This window comes from Typopeltis vanoorti, chromosome 18 (genome assembly GCF_054136105.1).
Source record: "Typopeltis vanoorti isolate ZY-2024b chromosome 18, IOZ_Tvanoo_1.0, whole genome shotgun sequence".
In the NCBI taxonomy this organism is placed as follows: Eukaryota; Metazoa; Arthropoda; class Arachnida; order Uropygi; family Thelyphonidae; genus Typopeltis; species Typopeltis vanoorti.
The window spans coordinates 78,764,242-78,787,593 of NC_143566.1; the positions used below are offsets into that span (position 1 = coordinate 78,764,242).

Below are 23,352 nucleotides of genomic sequence, written 5' to 3' on the forward strand. Positions count from 1 at the left end.
ATATTTTGCCAGAATCCATGACAGTTCTATTGTAGGAATGTTTTCATTATTATTATTATTATTATTATTTTATATTTTTGGTGACATCTGGCTTTCTGTATTGAGTAGTTTTGTTTTCAAACCTTGGATGTTTTCCTTTTACAGAATTGGGGATGGCTAGTATCTATCATTTCTTCTTCATTAGGAAATATATCCAAGACATCATCAAATTGTACATCCTCTACGGCACTAGATGCATGAATTTTTTATCTTCTTTGGGGGAATGGAAGTATCCATGCCATCTGTTGATGGTCCATCCATTAAAAGGTCTCAAGCCATATCTTTGACCTTTTAAAAAACAGTGCATGTTCCATTATCTGTTTTATTAGTGGATTTTCACGTATTGGGACCACCTTTGGCATGTTTTCAAAATCCATATTAATTTGTCTCCTTTTTTTCTGAAAGGCAAACAGGGCAACCAAGCAGAGTGAAGAATATGGGAAGAAAAGTATAGGAAAAGAATATGGGAAGAAAAACATAGGAAAAGAATAAGGACAAAAAGGGCAGGTATCATCATGGGAGGTCCTCTCAACCATGAACAGGTGCCTCATATGGAGAGGAACAGAGAAAAGGTGTGAAAATGTTAGTGACAAAGAGAAAGAGAGAACGTGACCAGTATAAAAATCACTGCATGGATGATGTAGAACAGGGCTGTTCAAACTTAGGTAATCCGAGGGCTACATATAAAAAAAAAAAAGAAAAAAAAAAGATTTATTCGAAGGGCACATCACAATGCTTATCTTGTAATTTGGTGAGCAGCAGCTACACAATTTTGATAGCTGAACAAACGAACAACACTAATTGGGCACTAATCACATGCCCACATTTCCCGTTAATGCCTGGAGATGCGTGTTGGAACAAAACAGTTGAAGAATGCTTCTTTGACACATCTAATATTTGAAAAACACATGGGTATATAGTGATGCAAAAACACCAAATAAAATTACCAACATCAAGATTATCAATTAGTAATAGAATTAAAATAGCTAATATGCATTTGATTCAAATTGTTATTTTATTTTTTCGCTCATGAAAATCAAAACCCACAGGCGAGCCACACAAAATCGCACTGCGGGTCGCATCCGGCCCATGGGCAGTGTTTTGGACAGTCCTGATGTAGAGAATAATGACATAGTTGTAATAATGAGAAAGTCCACTTAATTAGAATTCTTCACAGCTAAAACCATGAGCTTAAGAGAGTGCATCTTTGCAGTTAAAAAAAATAATAAAATAAGCATAAAAACAGAATTAAGTCAGTGACCATGTGGCCAGCAGAAACAGTTAAAAAGCATAAAAATCAACAGTTCATTGTTGATTTTTATGTATACAGTTTGGTTCCAATACATATACAGTAAACCCTCAATTTAATGGACTAATAGGGACTAAGGGGTATCCCATTAAATCGAGAATTTTTTAAAATAAAAATATCTGTAACATTACACTGCAATTTTATCAATATCAGCACTGCAATAACAAAAAAATTGTTTTACACACACCTTTAGATAAGTTAATGTGAAGTTAATGTTCGATGTTGAGGAGCTTGGTTTAGGTAATCCTGCTTTGAAAAAACTATCAAGTTTTATTTTAACTTTTGAATTCTGCTGTTTTTTTATAATTAACTCCCTAAAATTATGAAAATGTGTGCAATAAAACTGCCACTGAAAGTCATACCACGCGACAAAAAGAACCAATTACAGTGTGATTGGTATGATCAATCACATCCTAATCATTCGGCAAACATGTTTTGTGAATGGCGACTCATTTATATCAGCTAAATTACTACAGTGTTTTTCCAACATACAATGGCCTATTTGCCAAAATTTGTTAAAAATAACAGGAAATTAATAACAAAAAATAACCTGTTAATTTAATTATAAGAAAATCTTGGTTAAAAGCATTTTAAAATTAACAGGGTGTTAATTTTCATGTGACCTACAGACTGGAAATTTTGTCCGTTAAATCAGAAATCGAGGGTTTACTGCAGTGATCGGCTACCTTTTCAATATGAAGGGTGCAATATTGTGGGCGCTGTGTTGCCGACTCCTCCTGATTTAAATAATTAAACTTAAAATTACAATTGGCATGAATGGTTTTGAAATCTTTCTATATTACTTTTTTTTTTTTTTTTTTAGAAATAGCCACACTATTATTGCATAATAAACAAATACATTTGTCATTATGATTGATAAAGCAAGGCACTCGTATCTGATCTGACAGATACATGCTAATTGTTAACATGAATATTCTTTTTGTATTAATTTTTTATGGTATTTTATATTCATTCATATGTGACGAAAATATTTTGTAAAAGCGAGGTAAATAAAATAATGTAAAAATTTGAATTTCATTTTTCTTAAAAACAACTAATCATAGAATTTCTAAGCCTGAAATGAGAGAAAAAATGCCTGTCATGAGCCCTCTCTAATTTTCAAATTTTATATTGTGCTCTTCATATTAAAAAGGTTGCTGACCTCTGCAAGATGTGCTTTACATTTATTGAAAATGCTAAGGAAAGAGGTCTGGAGCTTGCTCCACCTTTACTACGAGTTGCCCATAAGGCACTACTTATGCTTGCATCTGCCGAAACTCTTGTAGTTTCTATATTCAGCTATGAAATAATGTTGGATTCAATATTCACTTAATTCGTACCATCATGTATTATATTTGCAGTGTTTTTTCTGTATGTTTTTTTGCATTTTAGCACATACTAGTAATGAATGTATTTCTCGAGATATACTGCGATCTACGTTGCAAAATTACCGCTGCGAGCTCCAAAGCAGTTTACAATAATTTCTCTGAGGGCACACTAAAAATTCACTGTGGGTGCCATGGCGCCTACGGCACTGTGTTGCCGACCTCTGGTTTACTGTATATATATTGGAACCAAACTTGCTGGATGATAGTTGTGATTGGGAGGTGGTGTTGTGTTTGGTGTAGTCAAAGTTCTGTATTTATTAAATTTCTTTTTTATTTCTTGTGTGTAGCTTTGAGCACGAGTAAAATGATAGTAAGATGTTAATCAGTACAAAAGACGAATACAAGTGGCATAGATTTCTTGAAAATGGTGGGGTGCTATGAATGCAATATGTGTGCTTAGGGAGAGACTGAAGATGCTTATGTGGAGAGGATTAAGAGGAGAGATGAGAGAGTTTTGATGTGCAAGAAGAGTAGCATGCTTATGAATTATGAGATATCACTGAATGTGGGTGGTAGCTGGCAAAAGATTGTGGATGTAGCTACAGGAATAAGTGGAGTTGAGTGCTTGAATGGTAATGGTAAGATAGTGGGCAAAAGTGATAAGACAGCATGCATGCAAAGTAGTGAAAATGCGATTGGCGTAAATGGCAGTGAGAAAGTAATTGAAGATATGAAAGTGGAGTTGATTAAGGATGAGGCAAGAGATTAAATGTATGAGGAATGAACTGAAGAGAATTACAGATTAAATGTATGAGGAATGAACTGAAGAGAATTACAGATTTGCATGGAAATATGAGAAAGAATGGGAGGAAAGATTTGAAAGAAATATTGAATGGTTTGAGAGTAACAATGTTGAGGATTTAATGATTAGAGGTGTGGTGAGTGAAAAGGTACATAAGGTTTGTTTTCTGGGAGGTAGAATGAGAAATGCGATTGAAGCACTGCCCATGACTTGCAGAAACTGACCACAGAGAAAGCTGCCACCCAATCACAGAGGGTGGCAAGGAGACCAAAAGGATGGCAATTTGTTAAGCAGGCCACAATGCCCACACACAGTTGAAGGCTTTGGAAATGTCAATGGTGAAAGCACAAAGTTTCTCCAAACCTTTCCATGACATGTGTCCAGTGGTAGGTGATGCAAGCTATGAGGTCAGCTGTGGATCTTGAATGGCAGAATCCATACTGGTGATCACTGATTAATTGGTGGGCCTCTAAGTAGTGGAGGAGTTGGCTGTTGATGAATTTCTCCATTATTCTGGAGAGGACTGAGGTGATGGTAATTGGTTGGTAGTTTGATGGTTGACTTTTATTACCCTTTTTAGGAATAGGATGGATATGAGATTGCTTCCATGCATTGGGATAAGTAGCAGATATGTATAATAGATTGTTGAGACTATGCAGGATAGGTGTTAATTCTGGAGCACAACATTTGAGAACAATTGGAGAGATGCCATCAGGATTTGAAAGAAGATATTGGAATAAGAAAATATGAAAGGGTCATTGAGTAGGCGAAAAAGAAGTGCAAAGGAGTCGAGATTATGATTTTTTGTTGAGGTATGACAGGAGCAGCAGAGACAGGGAGTGCTCAATGCAGCAAATAATTCAATGCACAGATTGTGTAAGAGAAAGATGCACAAATTATGTTTGTTTTGATGGTCAAAAGAATTTGTACTTAGAAGAGGGACTGCACTTAAATGGATTTGGAGTTAGGTAATTGAAGAAAGACTGGTGAATGAGTGTTCACTAAATACTAGTAAAAGGTCAGGAAAATTATGTCAGAGTGGCTGTGAGAGTCTGGATATGCATATTAAGATGACAGATATAAATTAAAACTGTGAGGAGAGAGAGAGAGAAAGAACAATAACCTGATTTGATAATGATAATCCCAGGAATAATAAGACTAATTTTGTCATATAAGAAAAATGATGACTACAGCAGTAGAATAGGAAATTTGATTGAAGAATTAACTGAGGCTACTTATTTGAATCATTCAGTATACCTGTCAATGTGATGGTTATCATGCATGCTCATTAATGCCTGGATTTTATCAAGAATGAGGGTGATGAGTTCTTAACTCTGGTAAGTGTACAGCTGTTTGATTTTTTTTTTTCTTGCACCTCAACAACTTAGGTTATATTGCTCCATGATGACAAAAATCATGTAAAAGCATGTTATAATAATAAGTCAAGATAAATGTATGTACAAGAAAAATATACAGTAGTGAATAATTATAATGAATAAATAAATATAATAAATAAAAACAATTCCCTTTAAAAGTAATATATATATTATATATCTTGAATATATATATTCATTCAAGATACCAAGTAATTTTATATAAAACTTGTTTTTTAATCCTATTACGCAAGTGAGCAAACAGACAAGTAAGTCAAGTTTGCGCCTGCACGTAGTGCAAGTCTGAGGCAACTCATGGTAGTGCCATTCAAGGCAACTCGTGGTAAAGGTGGATTAAGCTCTGTCACTTTCCTTAGTATTTTTCCCTGAATGTAAAGCACATCCCCTTGCAGAGATGTATAATGCTATGCATTAAAGGCAATGGTCACTACCTATACCGGTTTCGATCTTTATTGAGGTCTCGTCAGTGGGAGCCAGGCCTGACAATGCTAAGGTTTAAGTAATGCAGAGCTTATGAATTTTACCTAAACAAATTGCCACAAGGTGCTTTGACCTTATTAAATAAAATCTCAGGATGAGAGACAGATGTAGAAAGTTTTTTTTAACTTGGGTATACTATATAAGACTTATTGTTTATATGACCATAGGTTTTTTTTAATTAGTATATATGATCATATAATAACACCTACCAGTTTCGCTAGCAACTGTCTAACTTTCTCAAGGCTTGAATGTAAACACAAAAATATGATAAATGCACAAAGCATAAAGAATACAAAACTGTTAGTAACTATAAGGTAGCTAGGTCGATACGTTCGCGTGACAATGTCAGCATGTATTGCGAATCTTTAGTCCGTGTCCTGAACATGCGTTGCATGAGCATGCATTATATGATTGTTGGCATACTGTAGTTCCGTCAAACTGAGTGAATTGATTAAATTTTTCCAAGTCTCATTCAATATGGCACCTTGATTTCTGTTTAGGTTGCTGCCTGTTTGTAGGACTACTGTTGCTTCTTTGAATAATCGGAGTCTCTGAAATCCCTGTCTATGTAGGGCATAGAACTATTTTCTCAGTCTACAGAATGGTTAGAAGTTGAAAAGTGATGCACTAAACCGGAGGTGATCATCCTGTTATGATTGACATCTCCAACATGTTCTTTCTGTCTGATTTCAAGGATTCTTGAAGTTTGTCCAATGTAGGAGAGGCCACACGTACATGGAATGTTATACACACCTGGATATTTGTAAAATGGAACACTATCCTTAGGAGATCTTAACACCTGTCTAATGCTAGTAGTTGGTTTAAATACAACTCTGATGTTATGCTGTTATGCGCTTTTAACAATCTTGCTATATTGTTGGAAACCGAACCCATAAAGGGGATGACGACTGTTGAAACCTGCTGGGAGACTGTTTCTTGTTATCGGTGATTATCTTTATACAGGAATTTGTTGATAATGTTTAGAGGATATCCATTTTGAGATAGTGTTGTAACGATTTGAGACAGTTCTGTCTGAACCTCGTCTTCATCTGAGACAAACTTGCGGACTCTATTTCCCAACATGTGGATGATGCTATGTTTATGTGACCTATGATGGTTTGAAGAATAATGTAGATATCATCCAGTATATGGATGATGTGAACATATATAGCAATTAAAAAAACCTATGGTCATATAAACAATAATAAGTCTTATATTTTAACACTTCATGACCAAATATGAATACTTTAAATTGGGTATATTATGCATTATGTATATTATGTGGCATTACCATGAATTGCCTCAGACTTGCACTACGTGCAGGCACACAAACTTGACTTACTTGTCTGTTTGCACACTTGGGTAATAGGATTAAAAACCAAGTTTATGTAAAATTACTTGGTATCTTGAATACATAATATACCCAAGTTAAAAAATTTCTACATATATATAAAGTTTAGCCTTTTGAAACACATTAAATATTGGAGGATACACTGGTATCTACATTGGAGGATACATCAGATACAAGGATGAACTACATTTTTACCACTATATGAAAAACATTTTCAAGACTACAGCCGAATGTGAACAAATTTATTGTCAGCATACCAATAAAATTATATTACACAAATGTGTTATAAATTTCATATAAATTAAATTGCAATATGCTTTTTGCAAAAAGTTACAAATTTCTTAAGGATGTAGTTAGGGAATTAATTTACAGTGCTTACAGAAAACTGTGGAGAGAGACATTTCAGTATGGAATGTGTCCACTCCGAACTGGGATGCAGCTCTCACGTCGCATCATACTTAGCACCAAGTGATTCAGGAGTTCTTGAGGCAAACTGGCCCACTCCTCCTTCAGAATAAGGAGGAGTTTTGTTTTTTGGAGGGGGAATATCAAGCAGCAATGCACCTCTCTATTGTCTCCCAAATATGTTCTATGGAGTTTAGATCTGGGGTCTGTGCTGGCAACTTGATTCAATTAATATCCTTAGTCTCCAAAAGTCTCCACTACTTCGTCTATAGCACCACAGAACAATGAAACATGATATTGAAGAACTTCATTGCAATACCATTCACTAGTCATAACCTGTCCAGCACTTGTAGCTCAGTGCATCCATTAAGCTCAGCACTGAGCACTGCCATATCCATCCCTTTCAAGAACATTCTTTTGATGGCAAGCAGTACCACTTTCACACCAGTTCAAGTGTCATCTAGAATCATAAGAAAGACTAAAAGGACTCATTTGTAAAGAGTACATTAGCCAATTGGTATCTTGTCCAATTTTTATGGATACAACACCACTGAAAATTTGCTCTATGATGAGATGTGGAGAAAGGGATGCAGACTACAGCCCTTTGGGCATACAGGACTACTTGTCACAGACATCTCCACAGTTTGTCGAGATAACTACGTACCTGTGCTTGAATAAAGTTGACCTGCCATGGTGCATTGATTATGTTTTGCTGCTATAACCAAAAATCTATCTTTATGCTCCATGGTAGAGTGAGGGCTAGCACTTAGCAAATGCCTGGAACAAATTGCATTGATTTGAAATGCTGTCCAGAGCCTGGATACAATACTATGTGAGATTCCAAACTCTCTGGCAATATATTATCAGTAATTCTGTGACCTTCTTCAAGCTTTCCAATAATTCTTCCCCATGTGAAATCATCTAGATGATGTCTTTGGGATAGTACAAGACATCAAAGTTTGCAACTTCATTCCTTCACGAAAGGGCTTCCTTCAAACACAATTTGCTTAGCACAGCCTTTTATTTGAGTGCTACCACATGAACCCTTTGAGCGCAATTCAAAAATTTCAATATTTGCTTTCGACTTGAAATTATCACTTATACAAATTGCCACAAGCTGATTTATCTTAATTTGTGGCTGTAATCTTCAGAAATAGTGTTCATCCTTAGGTTGTGGTCACCACTGTAAAATCTGCCTTGGTGTATAGGAGACAGGGACATTTCAAGAAATTAAGTTGATTAAAATATTTATGATGGGTTAATGGGAAATCACAAGCTCACGCAAACGGGTATATCATCACCCCTCAACAGGAAAGAGTATGTAAAATGACTATGTCTTATGCAGAGCTGGAAAAGAACGACTTTTACTCTGCAAACCTTGTACCTGATGCCTATAGTTTGCAGTAAAACATTTATTCATAAAACAAAAGAACATGTGGTCCGACAGGTATTTTACAAATTTTTTCACCATGAACAAAAGATAAATGGCCACGTGGAATGGTCTGACAGGGATTTTATTTTGATCCCATATAATATACAGCTGGTAACATCAAAGTGAAAAAAAAATGCAATTCATTTACTTCAAAACAAAGACTAGGTAGGATCCTATAGGTGACATTGAAAATGCTACACAAAGAGAGGTGACGGATTGGACACAGCAATCAAAGTGTAGTGTCTCTCTTCCAGAATAACAAACTTCAGACCAATAATCAAGTATTGCAAATGTCTAGAACAAACTGCATTGATTTGAAATGCAATTGATATGATAAGTACTCAATACAAGCAGAGCAATGAGCACTTATCTCACAAGTGATGTATGTGAGGTCAGAATGTCAATTTTTTTGTCAGATAGGAGTCCCAAGAACCTTTCTTATTATAAATTAAAGATGCCAAGAAAGTATAGTCTTCGTTTCATCCTTTATCCAAGTGCAAGCAAACAAAGTTTGCATGTGAAGTCACTTCACTTTACTTGTATATAGAGGCTAATGACTTCACATCAATTATCTTAGCATCCCATAATGCAATGCATATATCCTTATGGACATGTATAATGCTATGCATATATCCTTATGGACATGTATAATGCTATGCATATATCCTTATGGACATGTATAATGCTATGCATTATGGGAAGGGCCACTACCCAGACTGGTTTCGACCTTTACTTTTATGTGTGTTGCATTATGAGATACTAAGGCAACTGATGTATATAGATGCTAATGACTTCACAAGTAGCTCAGTGGTGTGCAAACTTTGTTTGCTTACACTTGGATAAAGGATGAAACCAAGAATATAATTTCTTGGCATCTTTAATTTATGTTATAACCAAGTGGAAAACTTTCAACAAAACCCTTTCTTATTATTCAACTGGGATTAGTGTTTCTCCTAGTTGGAGCTCCGAATCAGGATGAACACCACATTTTTGGAAAAAAAATGCACTAAAAACATTTTATGTGGAAAAAATTTAAACCATCTGCATGGTTAGCCTAGTGGCTGTGCACTTTGCAACCATATGCCTGGGGAAGGAATGTCCTAGGCTCGATTCCCGTTGGTGACATGAGGAGCTGAAGGATCTTCCTCAGCCATAGCCAAGTTAGCCGGTCTTGGGCATGGATAGTAGGGTTTTTTCCCAGTTTATTCTGAGGTTTTTCATCCCACAAAGCAGGAAAACCGGCCTTGAGAACTCAAAACTATGGACACAGGATGCACCGGGGCATAGGGCTAACCACCTTATCCTGTAAACGGTTTGAGGTCCGATGATTAATAAACTCTTGACACCGCAAGGTAAAAGAAGGTAAAATAAGATGAGATGAGATGAAAATTTTAAACCAATATGGAAGATTGGCAATAGCCTGCTGTGCAACTGTCTCTTTCTATGACCTTAAAATACAAGAAAAACAAATATATCATATGGAGGTAGCAAGGTTCTCCCCTCTCTCTCCTGGAAACTAGGATTTTTCATCTGCAAAACAAACTGGCAAAAACTGCACACACATTTAACAGATGGAATTCACAGGCCTTACAGAATTACCTGCTTGGGCAATAATCCAAAATAACAACAATGACAAATGATATTAAAGTTATTCACATTGAAGGCATTAGTTACAACTGGAGGAAGTTATTTTGTTATTGAGTTATCTTAGACAGCAAGTAGTATATAACCTTGTGGACTCCTTTAAGAATTGAGAGAGAGAGAAGTCAACTAAGACTGAAAATTTGTTTTGATATCAAGTTTTCAATAAAGAGAGGGATGCTCTCTCTAAGACTAAAGATCTGATGTTCTTTACATGTAAAACAAAAAGATACCATGTGCTCATGTTTTAGGAAAGTATCTCTCTAACAGATAGATACTTCCATTCCGATTAAACAATCTAGTATAAAATGATGTTTTTGAAAGACAGACTGTGTCTTGTAAAAGAGACTGTTGCTCTCCAGAAACCATAAAATGATTAGTTAACCATTTTCAATAAATTTTGCACAAGCATGTCATGAAAACAACTGAATAGGAATATCCCCTTTTTTGTGCACAGGTATGTTTGCTATGCTTTAATGACTGATAGGTAGGATCCTATTCCGGATCCTACCTATTCTGATTTGAAACATGGTAGAATAGATGCAACATTCATTCTCACACTCACCTTACAGGCGGCTGCACACACTCACTTTCATTCCTACCGCCCACAGTCTCCCTAATTTTGATCTTCCATTTTCTCACTGTACAATACTTTCTCCATACACCTAAGTAAATCCATTCAAATGCAAGCTATCACTGAAGTTCTTCTGTCCATGAACATCACTGCAATAGACATACAGACCACACCCCATTATCCCTACATATGCTATGCATGGACTCGTTTGAAATCAAGAACTCAAAAACCAAAATATATAAGATCATAGTTTGATGGCTCACTGCTTCTTGCAATCCTACTGATGATGCAATCTCCAGAGAAAAATTTTCATATCTCGATTCTAGAGAAGACAATTTTCATCATTAAAGAGGTCAAAGTAGCTGCAACACTCATGAAATCACAAAACGGTGAACTCCAAATTGTTCTGCAGGTACTATACTTGCATTGAATAAATGTGCAAATGTTAAATGTTAAACATGGTTAAGTACTAATTGTAATATCAAGGAAAAAATCAGCCTATGAAATTTTTTGATATAGCTTTATGTGAAACAAATTACCTGAATATTTTCTTTATATAAATTATTTTATACAGAAAATAAAATTAATTCTACTAGTTATACACATTTATTTGCATGTAAACTAAGGTGGAAGAGGATACCCAAGGCATGTTGTTTAATATATGCATCTTGTACCTTCATAATTTTCTTGGGTAAGCCATCTTCATCTCCTTCCAGAATTGTAGTCTCATAAGATGACTGATCAAACTTTGGTGGCAGGTCATTGACATCCTTTACTTTTATAATCACCAGTGTGCTGTTCTCATGCAGAGTATCCGATGCCACAAGAGTAATGTTATACTGGAGAAAGATAAGACATGCAAGCACATGCCAGACAAATAAAATGACACAAAACATGATCATGCACATTTAAAAACATTGATAAAACTAAATCACACTTATGTAAGCTAAAAAAAAAAAGAAATTAAAAAAAATCCAAATTAGGTAAAAAATGGAAATTGCAATATCAATGCTTCAGCCAAATCTTTCAGGCGATAAAAAAAAAAAAGGGAAAAAAAAAAAACAAAAGAAAAAGCAAGCTTTTAGAATCATATTAGATTAACCTGCAAGACACGCTTTGGCAAGTTTCGATCATCCTCCTCAGTGATCTGTGTCTCATAGGTAGGACGGTCAAACATAGGTGGGTTATCATTGACATCTTTGATGTGGATTACCACAGTGGTATGATTCTCATTAAGATTATCCGATGCAACCAAACGTAGCTTGTACTAGAATGAAAGTTCAAGTTTTATGCCATTTATATTTATAAACTCGTACAATCTAAAATGATGCATGTGTGGAAAAATAATAAGAACAATTTTTCTCACATTTGTGTAGGATGAAAAAATTATTATTGTACAGTTGTAACTCAAAGAGAGAAAGTCTAGCAGTGTGTAGAAGACATTCAATTATTCATTCTTTCTTTCTTTTAAATTATATAATATAAAATTAAAAAAATATATAATTAAATTAAATTAAATGCAAATTATAATTATTGTTTTAATTACTGACATTCATATAAGATGTTTTTGTTTCTTATTAATCAAACACTGCTGAACTTTTAAACTTTTCTGCTTCAAATTTCATTTGATGATATTCTAGAGTGCTCTTGTAAACTGTGCTAAATCTAATTATATATTATTATTAATCATCACAAATCTCCTTTGAAGTCAGACTAATTATAGAGGGTTTATTCATTGCAACATACATTGAGTGTATGCGTGTGTATATTTAATCAACGAAACTTTATTTAATGAATTTATTAATATAAATTCCTGATTAGTAACACATAGTTAAAACATTAATATTCTCTGATATTCTCTATATCTATTATCCAAAATGTTACTAATATATTGTTAAATTTACTTATTTAGAGCCTGTGTAGCTCAGTGGATGTGGCGTTTGCACACCACGGCGCTTGGCCGCACGAAGGATGACTTGGTTTCGAGTCTAGTCGCCGACTAGAGGAAATTTTTCTAAGCCTTTTTTTCGACCGGTTCCCAAGTTAGTCGATCTCTGGCACGGGCAAGCAGATTTTTCAACCCGTAAACTCAAGAAAATCGACCGTAGAACCCACATTATTTCAGACATTAAATATATTGTGTTAGGGTTAGGGACCACGAGATGGCACCACATTTGAGCCATCTCTCTTCACTGCGTACTGTTTAATTAGTGATAGCCTTGGGCCATCTATCTCTGATTGGTACCAGTGGAGACTGAACTGCCCACTCAGTCTCCAAAAGTTAGATAGGGCTAAATGGCCTCGCCTACTCCCCGTATACGGGAATAAAAAGGCGTCAGCTGATTTTTTTCTTTTAATTTACTTATTTAAACACAGACTTCAAAATGTATTATTACAGAAAGTCAGGTTTGAAGTCTGATCAGTAGGTTTAAGGACAGTAATGTAAAAAACATAACACTAAACCCTAGAAAACACATGGACAAATGTTATGAAACCACCATAGCAATGAAACCAGCAAGACCGAAGTTTAAATTCCCATCCAGGATCTGAGGAACCATCATAACCTTTAAGCAGAGGCAAGTTAGTCAGTCTTATAGAGAAGTGGCAGAGTTTTTCCTCCTGAAAAATAGGAAAACCAGCCAGAGGACAAGCAACAGACAAACAGACTATGCAGAGTTGATAAACTATCGTATCACAGCATTAATTAAGTTTATATGAAGCCATATTACTTGGCTGTGACAGGCCAAGGAGTGAAACATTAAGATGAAGATGGAATAACCTTATTATATATGACAATTATCATATATTTAGGAGGCTTACCCAATCCACAGAAATAGCAAAGTCGACAATTGTATTATAGCCATGTTTTGTCTGCAAGCTTGAGCAAGCAGTTGGAGGGAAAGCCCAAGCTGCTAGGAGAAAACCTTATCTATGTCTAATAGTGCCATCTGAAAAAGGTCTCCAAAGTTTCCCCTATCACAGCTGAAACTTAAATGTCAGTTCTATGAGGATGGCAAAAAAAAATTCAAACAAAAGAGAGATCTCAACTGAAGTGGGTCAATAAAGCATTTCATACATTATAAATTAAATGACATGATTTTATATTAAGTGCAGTCTCACTGTTACCTCATTATCACTAAATTAATGCAGAATTTATATTTTCCTGATATTTGAAGAAAAATAATGCATCATCATTATTATTATTACTACTCCAGAGAGTCCTTAGACTCATCGAGGGAGGCCCTAAACATCATGTCCATACAACTATACGACATTCTCACAGTATTTATCATACCTTGCCTTGAACTCGCTCACTATCATAGCACCCACAACAGACTCTGGTAGCTTATTCCACTCATTTACCACTCTAAAAGTAAAGAACCCAGCTCTAACACCACTGCTAACCACACTCTTGCCCAGCTTCCATAGGTGTCCCCTAGTTCTCCCACCACCAGTCCTGATCTCAAAAATATCCTCTGAATTAATCTTATAGAATCCTTTTAGCAATTTGAATGTCTCAATCATATCTCCCCTTTTCTGCCTATCAACCAGTTTCTGCAACCCACAAATCTTCAACCTGTTCTCATATGGTTCATTCCATAGACCTGCTATCATCTTAGTCACTTGCCTCTGGATCCTCTCCACCTCCTTCCCATCAAGAAGGAACTGAGGTGACCAAATCTGGGCACAGCAGTCAAGATGAGGTCTTATCAAGGCTCGGTACAGAGGTACAATAACTTGCTTGTCTCTGCTCGTTAAGGTATTTTTCAATAACCAAGTGAGTTGATGAGCTGATTTAGCTACTTTCGCAACGTGCCCCCTAAACTTCATCTCCCTATCCACCAACACTCCCAAGTCCCTGGCCTCATCAATCTCTTGGAGTACAGTTCCACCCATGTGGTATACTGCTGCTAATCTTTTCACCCCAAAATGCATAACCTTACATTTTGTCACATTAAATTGACATCCATTCTCCTTAGCCCAGAACCCCAATCTATCTAAGTCGTCCTGCAAGACTTTGACATATTCTGCATTCACTATAGCAATATCATTATGCTACATTACTCTAGATGTGAGAGAGAGAAAGTTGTATATGTGCATCCAAAGCTTAGTCATGAAGATGGATTACACACAAACTTTTGTTTACTTACACCCGGTTCAAGGATTAAAATATGAAAACAATTTGACTAATATAATTTACTCTTTGAGCAAGTGAAAAAAGTAAATATTCTTCCATCCTAAAATCCAACTGAAATATCCTTTTAATTCCCATAGAGAAGTGTGGTAATTAAACCCTCAAGGGCTCACTTTAGTGAGTACGGGAGTGGCAAACCTGAGGTACCTGATGCTGGACCATGCCTTACTTCGTGTAATATATATATCTGTAGACCTGTGCCTACTCTTCTTTCTTTCTTGTTGTTCCTCTTGTTCCTTTCCCCCCCCCTCCCCAATGCTATTAGAGCAGTCGAGGGGTGAATCTTTCCTATTATACTATGTTTTTTTCATCTCCTGCAGTGGGAGTCTGCTTTCCCTCCCAAAAGGCAGGTTCAGAGACCTTAAGGTGGCAGCCCCACCACTGAACTCACCCTGCGAAAAGTTGGTAGCCTATCGGGGGGAAATTTCAAATTATTCGCAAAGCTTTGAAGAGGAAAAATAGGATGGATTTAATTGGAATTGATCTGGCTAATGGATAGGGATTTCTCTTTGAAAAATTAAGAATAGCTACTTGGAATGTCCGTGGAATCACACACAAAATTGATGAGCTAAACAGAGAACTAAAAAATAGAAACAGTGATATAGCAGCAATAATTGAGACAAAAAAGAAAAAGAAGGGATCTCAGATCTTCTCTGGAGTTCCAGAAGACAAATGGGTTTCATCTGGGGTTGCAATTTGGATTAATAAAAAATGGAAAAACAAAATTTTAGATTAGACTTGGATAATAGACAGAATAATCAAAGTTGGAATGAAAATTATGAATTAAACATTCAATATTTTTGGAATTTATGCACCAGTAGATGGAAAAGAGGAAGAGACAGAAGAATTTTATGAAAAACTTCGGGAATGTATTGATGAAACAAATAAAAATGAAGCAACAATCTTGATGGGAGATTTCAATGTTAGAGTGGGAAGTAACACAATAATACGATGCATTGGATCAGAGGGAGAATCAGTAATCAATAACAATGGAATTTATTAAGAGACTTCTGCATACAATCTAAAAATCAGCAACACTTTCTTCAGGAATAAAAATATACATAAGTACACATGGGAAGCAAGAGGAACAAAATCAATAATAGATTACATTATTATTAACAACAAACTAAATAATAATATCATGGATACAAGGGTTTTTAGAGAGAGTGCGAAATTGATAGTGATCACATATTAGTTGAAATCAAATTTCAATTCATAAAAAGGACCACAAACTTCAAAAGAATAAAAGACAACGAACCAACATTTAATAAACAGTTTAAAATTCGCCTCCTAGAACAGGATTGTATTAGAAACGTATATAAAAGCAGAATAAGAGATAAAATAAAATAAAACCAACCACAAACAATATTGAAACTGACTGGGGTGAATGAAAACATGAAATTAACTAGAAAAATATAAAGGAAACCATACTAAAAGCAACAGAAGAAAGTTTAGGATACAAATCAAGGAAAAACAAAAAATGGCTCAGAACTTGGAATGCTGACTTAAAGGAATTAATCAAAAGGAAAAAGCAGGCTAATAAAATCTATTTGCAAAGTAAAAACACTGCTGACTATATACAATATAAGAAATTACAGGCTGAAGTCAGAAAGGTTTCCAGAAGTATACGCAGAGAAGATTGGAGTAAATATGTTACATCATTATAGCAAGATATCACCGGACCATAAAGAACAGGTTTTAAAATTTTCAGGCAACTACAAACAGCAGAAAATGACCAATTAAGAAATAACTTAATTTCCAAAGAGGATTGGATAGAACACTATAAAATATTGTGGAATGAAAAACAAGAAATACAAAATGATGACAAAACTCACAAAATTGAAGATATCAACATACAGGAACATACAGAAGAAATAGTAATCGAAGAATTAGAAAAATAATTAAAAAACTCAATAAATAGAAAAAGCCTGGGCCTGGATGGAATACGCATTGAGCTCTTTAAATATGCAGCCAATAGTTTAAAATAAAACCTACTTAAACTCTTCAATAATATCTGGAAATATCAAAAGATCCCAAAAGAATGGGAAACTGGAGTAGTAATAAATATTCACAAAAAAGGTTCCAAGGACAAATGTGGAAATTACAGAGGCATTACTCTCTTAATAACAGCATTTAAACTATATGCAAGTATCTTAAAGAACAGACTAATTAAATATATATAAAATTATTTAGAAGAAAAACACTGTGCCTTTAGAAGAGGGAGAGGATGCACAGATGGCTCTTTCACAATGCAATAGATCATAGTAAAAAGAAAAGAATTTAACCTGCCCACTTTTCTTCTATTTATTGACTATGAAAAGGCATATGATAACTTGAACAGAAATCCACTCTGGAAAATATTACAAGACGATAAAATATCTCCTAAATTAATTAAAGCAATAAAAAAGTCTATACAGAGAAACAAAAATTTACTTCAAATTTGCAGATGGAACATTATCAGAACCTATAACTATAAATAAAGAAGCAAGTCAAGGTTGTGGCTTATCCCCAATCCTATTCAACATTTATATAAACAGAATCCTAAAAGTATAATAAATTTAGTTTAATCCTTTATCCAAGTGTGAGCAAACAAAGTTTGCGCTTGAAAGTATCTTCAGGACTGGGGTAAGGTGGTACAACACCAGGGCAACTACCCAGACTAGTTTCGACCTTTATTGAGGTCTCTTCAGTGGGAGCCAGGCCCAAGTTGAGATACCAGGCAGAAGCTTTAGCAGGTCATCTCTACCTAAAGGAGACCTCAATAAAGGTCGAAACTAGTCTGGGTAGTGGCCCTTCCCTTAATGCATAACATTAGACATATCCGCAAGGAAATGTGTTTTGCATTATAGGAGATACCGAGACAGGAGTGTTGATAGCTTGCTCCACCTTTGCAACGAGTTGCCCTGGTGTTGTACCACCTTACCCCAGTCCTGAAGATACTTTCAAGCGCAAACTTTGTTTGCTCACACTTGGATATAGGATTAAACTAAATTTATTATACTCTAACCAAGTGAAAAATAAACTTTCAACATATTTCTCTAAATCCAGAGTAATTTATTAAAAAAGGGTGGCACACCATTTGGCAACTCCTATAGGTAGAGATGACCTGCTAAAGCTTCTGCCTGGTATCTCAACTTGGGCCTAGCTCCCACTGAAGAGACCCGTTTTCAGCGGCCCCGAGAGAAAGCTCCATGTTCCAGTCCTTCTTCAAACCTGTTCCAGCAACAGTTTAGGAGAACCGAAAAGAGAGCTCCGATTGAAGTTCTGCTACCAACAGGGTCCTGCCTTGGTAAGATTCCTTTGTTCTTTTTGTGGTTTTTTTTAAGCCTATACACGGCATTCTGCTACTTTATAGGATTAGACTATCCTTGGAACGTCTTCTTCCTTTCTTTGTTTAAGTAATGTCTTCGGTTTTACCGAGGGTAAGAACCCTCGGGTTCGAAATTGATGCTAACATTGAGAAGAGAACGTTTGCGACGACTATAATTAACTATATCGGGGCAGACAACATTTCTGGTTTTACCCCTTACAGGGGGGGGACGGTTTCAACTTGTCTGCAAAAACGCTGCAACTAGAGAAAAACTACTCAAAGGAGTCGAGTGCCATGGTAAAATTTTTCACCCTTTTGCAGTGGGAAGTCTTTCCAAAAGAGTAAGAATAGATCGGTTCCCGCTAGAATATCTCGAAGAAGACACTGACATCATACCTAAAGTCTTCTCGAAATGGGGAGCCGTGCGTGACATAAAAATTGGCACGGACGCTGACTTCCCTCAATGGAAGTCAGGAGAAGTCACCTTTTTTGTCATGATGAAGGTAGAAATTCCGAATTTCGTCCAGATAGGATCAGCCAGGGTAATGGTTAGCTACCCTGGCGTAAAGCGACTATGCTTTAAGTGCGGATCACCTGAGCATTTGGGTGCTGGCTGCCCCACAAATAAGTGCAGGAACTGCATGCTGACAGGACATGCCTTAGCGCAATGCAAAGCATCTTGCCGGAAATGTGGAGACGAAACTCACAAAGTTAATGTTTGCCCTAACAGGACGCTTACTGAAAGAGCAGGAGGTGCTATAACACCTGCGGCTGTAGCCATTACAGTACTCAGTCCGGAACTCACAACAGAGGACTCTCAAAATACCGGCCAAACTTTAAACGAACCAAAAGCACTCAACTCAAAAGATTTTCCAGCCCTCCATCCCCCAACTATCATAACCACTACGACAGAAAATCAGGCAATAAGAGGGAAAAACGCAGAAGGCAAAAATAAGAAGAAAAAGAAACGGAACGCCAAGACATCTCACACCATTGAAACAGAAAGCAACATTAACAGCACGGAATCAGAGGAAATGGAAACCAGTACCAATACAATGAAAAGACCTATCACACCAGAAGAAGAAGAAAATAAAAGAACCAAGCCAAACACCGAAAGTCCAATAGAAACGTCAAGTTCTAAGGACGAGCAGGAAAACGAAACAGCCGTCGAAAAATCTGAAGAAAACATACTGTTCAATTGGGATCTCAAACCCGCCATCAATTCGACATATATTATGAATTCCGAATTATTGGGAAAAGTGACTACGGCACTAACGGAATTGGGATATCCTAAAATACAATATGCGGACGAGATGAATAACAATCGGATATCGATAAAATGGGGAGACCATATTTACCACAGACTGCACTGGAAACCAATCGATATGCAGAAACTATTAAATCTAATGGATGAAGGGGCGACATTATTTGTCAAATTTCTAGAAAACGTTGCAAAACTATTTGAAGAAAAGGTACTCAAAAAAATCAGGGAAGGATCAAATTTAAAAAAAAAAAAAAAAAAAATTCTCGTTCATTTTTAGAATTTCTCGTTCATATCTAGTTCACAGGAGGGGGCAGACCTGAGAACCCGAACAACGAAGGCTTACAGCGAGGCGGTGCAGCTCCTTGTGGGCTGCTTCACTCGGGCCAGGCTCTTCCCCCCGTTCCTACAGTACTATTCTGTTATTTCACTGACTTTTGTTGTCCTATTTTGTGTGTGTCTTAGCTCTTTTATTGGTCTATTTTCTGTGTGTCCTAGTTCCTTTTGCTTTTCAATTTATGTGTGTCTTCCTGCATTTGTTTTTCACTTCTTTCATCGGCCAGACATCTGAAGAGGTGGCTGGCCGGGGAACGCAGAAAAGAACGGATGGAGGGGGATAATATCGAAGATATGCTTGGTGCTGGCATTTAAGTCAGGCCAAGTAGATCGACTGAGGTCTCATTTAACTATCTACTACTATCCACTCTATCCTTCTCCTCCTCCTCTCTCACTATCAAGCTGAATCTCAGCACAACTTTTTTGACTCTAAAGAGGCCAATGATGAAAAGATATGAACTCCCATTCTACCTCAATAAAGGTCGAAACTAGTCTGGGTAGTGGCCCTTCCCTTAATGCATAACATTAGACATATCCGCAAGGAAATGTGTTTTGCATTATAGGAGATGCTGAGACAGGAGAGTTAGTAGCTTGCTCCACCTTTGCAACGAGTTGCACCACCTTACCCCAGTCCTGAAGATACTTTCAAGCACAAACTTTGTTTGCTCACACTTGGATAAAGAATTAAACTCAATTTATTATACTCTAACCAAGTGAAAAATAAACTTTCAAGAATCCTAAAATAATGGAAAACAACTGTCAAAGATGGAATTAAACTAACAAATAATAAACAGCTAAATACAATACCTTATGCAGATGATCAAGTACTAATTTCAAATTAAGAAGATAAACTCCAAATTGCAACTAAACATCTAAATGAAATAGCAAAAAAAATTTAAATGAAAATCTCTGAAACCAAAACAAAAGTCATGGCAATGTGTGGAAGCACAATTTGAAATGTCAAAATTATGCTTAACAAGAAAATAATAGAACAAGTTACAGAATTCGGATACTTAGGAAATATAATCTCGCAATACAATACTGATTCACAATTGGAAGCAAGACTACAAATTTACAATAGAATGAATGGCATAATTAAAAGAAATTTTGGAAAACAAATGACTAAAGAAACTCAATTAAGATTACATAATATGACCTCTAAACCATCTCTCAAATTTGGAAGTGAAACTTGGATTCTAAAACAAAGAAACAGACAAAGGATTGGAAGCAGCATAGATGAAGTTTCTAAGACCTCTTCTGGGGTAAGATTAGATAAGAAAAACACAGAAATAAGAGAACAATTAGATACAAAGAACATCGTACAAGAAATAGAAGAATATCAGCAAAATTGGCTACACCACATAGAAAGGATGCATAAGAATTCCGAAACTAGCATACAAATATAAACCTACAGGAAGAAGAGACTGTGGACGTCCAAGACTAAGATGGAAAGACCAACTTCATCTGCAGAGCAGGAACAGGACACAAAAAGCCTATACCTAAATTGCTCAGATGAGGTGTGGGAATACCTGCAGGTGCGAGGTGTGATGAGAAGTTTTTTTAGGGCTGGAGCCACTATGGTAGCTATAAAGGCTTTGCAGAAACTCTGAAAATCTGGCTAACTTGTGCAATAGTGAAATCCTGATAGAAGGAAGCAGGATTGAAATGGAAAAAATGAAAGAGGTAGCTATTTTGATCTATTCAGGATGTAAAAAGCAAATGAGTTGTGATGGATATGGTCCTATAAGTGACATAATCATCATTATTGTTACTATTATTAATTAGGATATCCATAAAGTCACTCATCATGGGAGTCCCATCTTAGACAACACAAAGTCTATCATACCACTCTTTAACCTGTTCACCATCTGCACATTCACCACCCTATGAGGTGAATAGTTTCAGGGATGGCCCTTCCCTTTGTTTTACTATATGAAAAATCTCCCTAGTGCCAATCCTATAAATACTTTTCAAATGTCTCAATCATGTCATCCCTTCATCTTCTGATGAAGTTTCATGCCCTCAGTCTATCTCATAATTAATATTGTACAGTCCTGATATCATTTTTGTTATCCAACTCTGTTAATTTTGTATCCTATCCAATGTTAATTTATCCTCTTTAAATCCCAGTGACTACATCTGAGCTGATCGAGATGAGCTAATCCATCTAATTCAGATGAGGTCTGATCAGCACTTTATACAATGGAATTACCAATCTATTATCTCTACTGGTCAAAGTTCTTACAATTGCAAGAATCCTGTGGGTTACCTTTACCACTTTTGCAACATATTCTGTAAACATTGAATTTTTATTATTTTTATCGACTATCATGTATGGCCTTACATCCTCCACTTCCTCTAGTATAGTTTCACCAATTTTGCCAACCAATGTAGCCAGCCTCACATTGGTGGATCCCAAATTTCAAGGTCATATATTTAGTTACATTATACTGATACCTGCATTCATCTGCCCAGCTTATTCAAATCTTTCTGAAGGGCCCCTTGCATCAGCTCAGTTCAAATAACCATTCCAAACTGGTCATCCTCTGCATAAAATTGAATATCTTCTTGAAATCCAGTGACAATATCTTTGACATAAAGCAAAGCAAAACAAAGGTGTCAATACTCACTTGCAACTGTTTTCTTGATACTGCATCACCCCCCCCCCCAAATACATAACTCTGATAATTATCAGACAGCCAATTTCCAATCCAATTGTCAGATGCCTTTGCAAAAAGCAGCATATGCCTTCAAGAGTGCTTAGTACCTGAAACATATTCCCTTCATGCACCTTCAATCTTTGTCATCCCTCCAGGAATAAACTTTGCTTTCTGGAATGAAATGCTCAAATGAAATAAAGTGATAACTAAACAGTTCCACTATGTGTTATCTGCACTGGTGCAGATAACACATAGTGGAACTTGCTATTCAGTCATTTGCTTACAATCATTTCTCCTCCTATTGGCAATATAACAAAAGAATTCTACAGGATTTTTGTTGAGCTGTAATACCAGTCTCTTGTCTTATTCCATTTTTGTTTTCCTTACTATATTAGTTACTTTCCAGGCATGAGGTTTATATTCCTTATGCAATTGTTTTGCATCTCTACCTTTATACTTTTTCTACACGCTCTTTTTCACTTGCAGTTTTATTTCATCAGTCATCCACTTTATTACACCAAATTGTGTTATCTTTTCATTTATGGAATGCAACTTGCTATTTCCTTTAATAAACATTTCTTAACTACCTCTCATGCACTGCTAATATCTCCCCATTTTGATTCTTCATTAATGGAATTTCTCCTAGCTGATTTCTAAGATTATTATACTCACTTGCCTTATAATTCCACATAAATTACTTGCAGTCAGTATCAATAATGCCCTTTTGTTGGAAAGATCTGTGTTCCAATTCTATCTAGGATGCAAAGAACCTGGATAATGGCTTTGCAACTGAAGGCAAGCTAGCTTGTCTCAAGAAAGTGACAGGGCTCTTGGA

At 36.0% G+C, this 23,352-nt stretch overlaps 1 protein-coding gene across 11 annotated transcripts in view; it reads right to left on the minus strand.

Annotated features, from left to right (window-relative positions):
* CadN (neural cadherin) overlaps positions 1 to 23,352 on the minus strand; it is a 1,238,426-nt gene that overhangs the window by 328,934 nt on the left and 886,140 nt on the right. For 8 of the 11 annotated variants that reach the window (XM_090407912.1, XM_090407911.1, XM_090407910.1 and 5 more), the window contains exon 17: positions 11,430 to 11,594. The exons of 1 other annotated variant lie outside the window; for it this stretch is intronic. In XM_090407912.1, coding sequence (XP_090264038.1) covers positions 11,430 to 11,594 — 165 coding nt within the window. Of the gene's footprint in view, positions 1 to 11,429; positions 11,595 to 11,857; positions 12,023 to 23,352 lie in introns of all 11 variants that reach the window. 2 more of the 11 variants (XM_090407914.1, XM_090407916.1) reach the window with 1 other exon arrangement.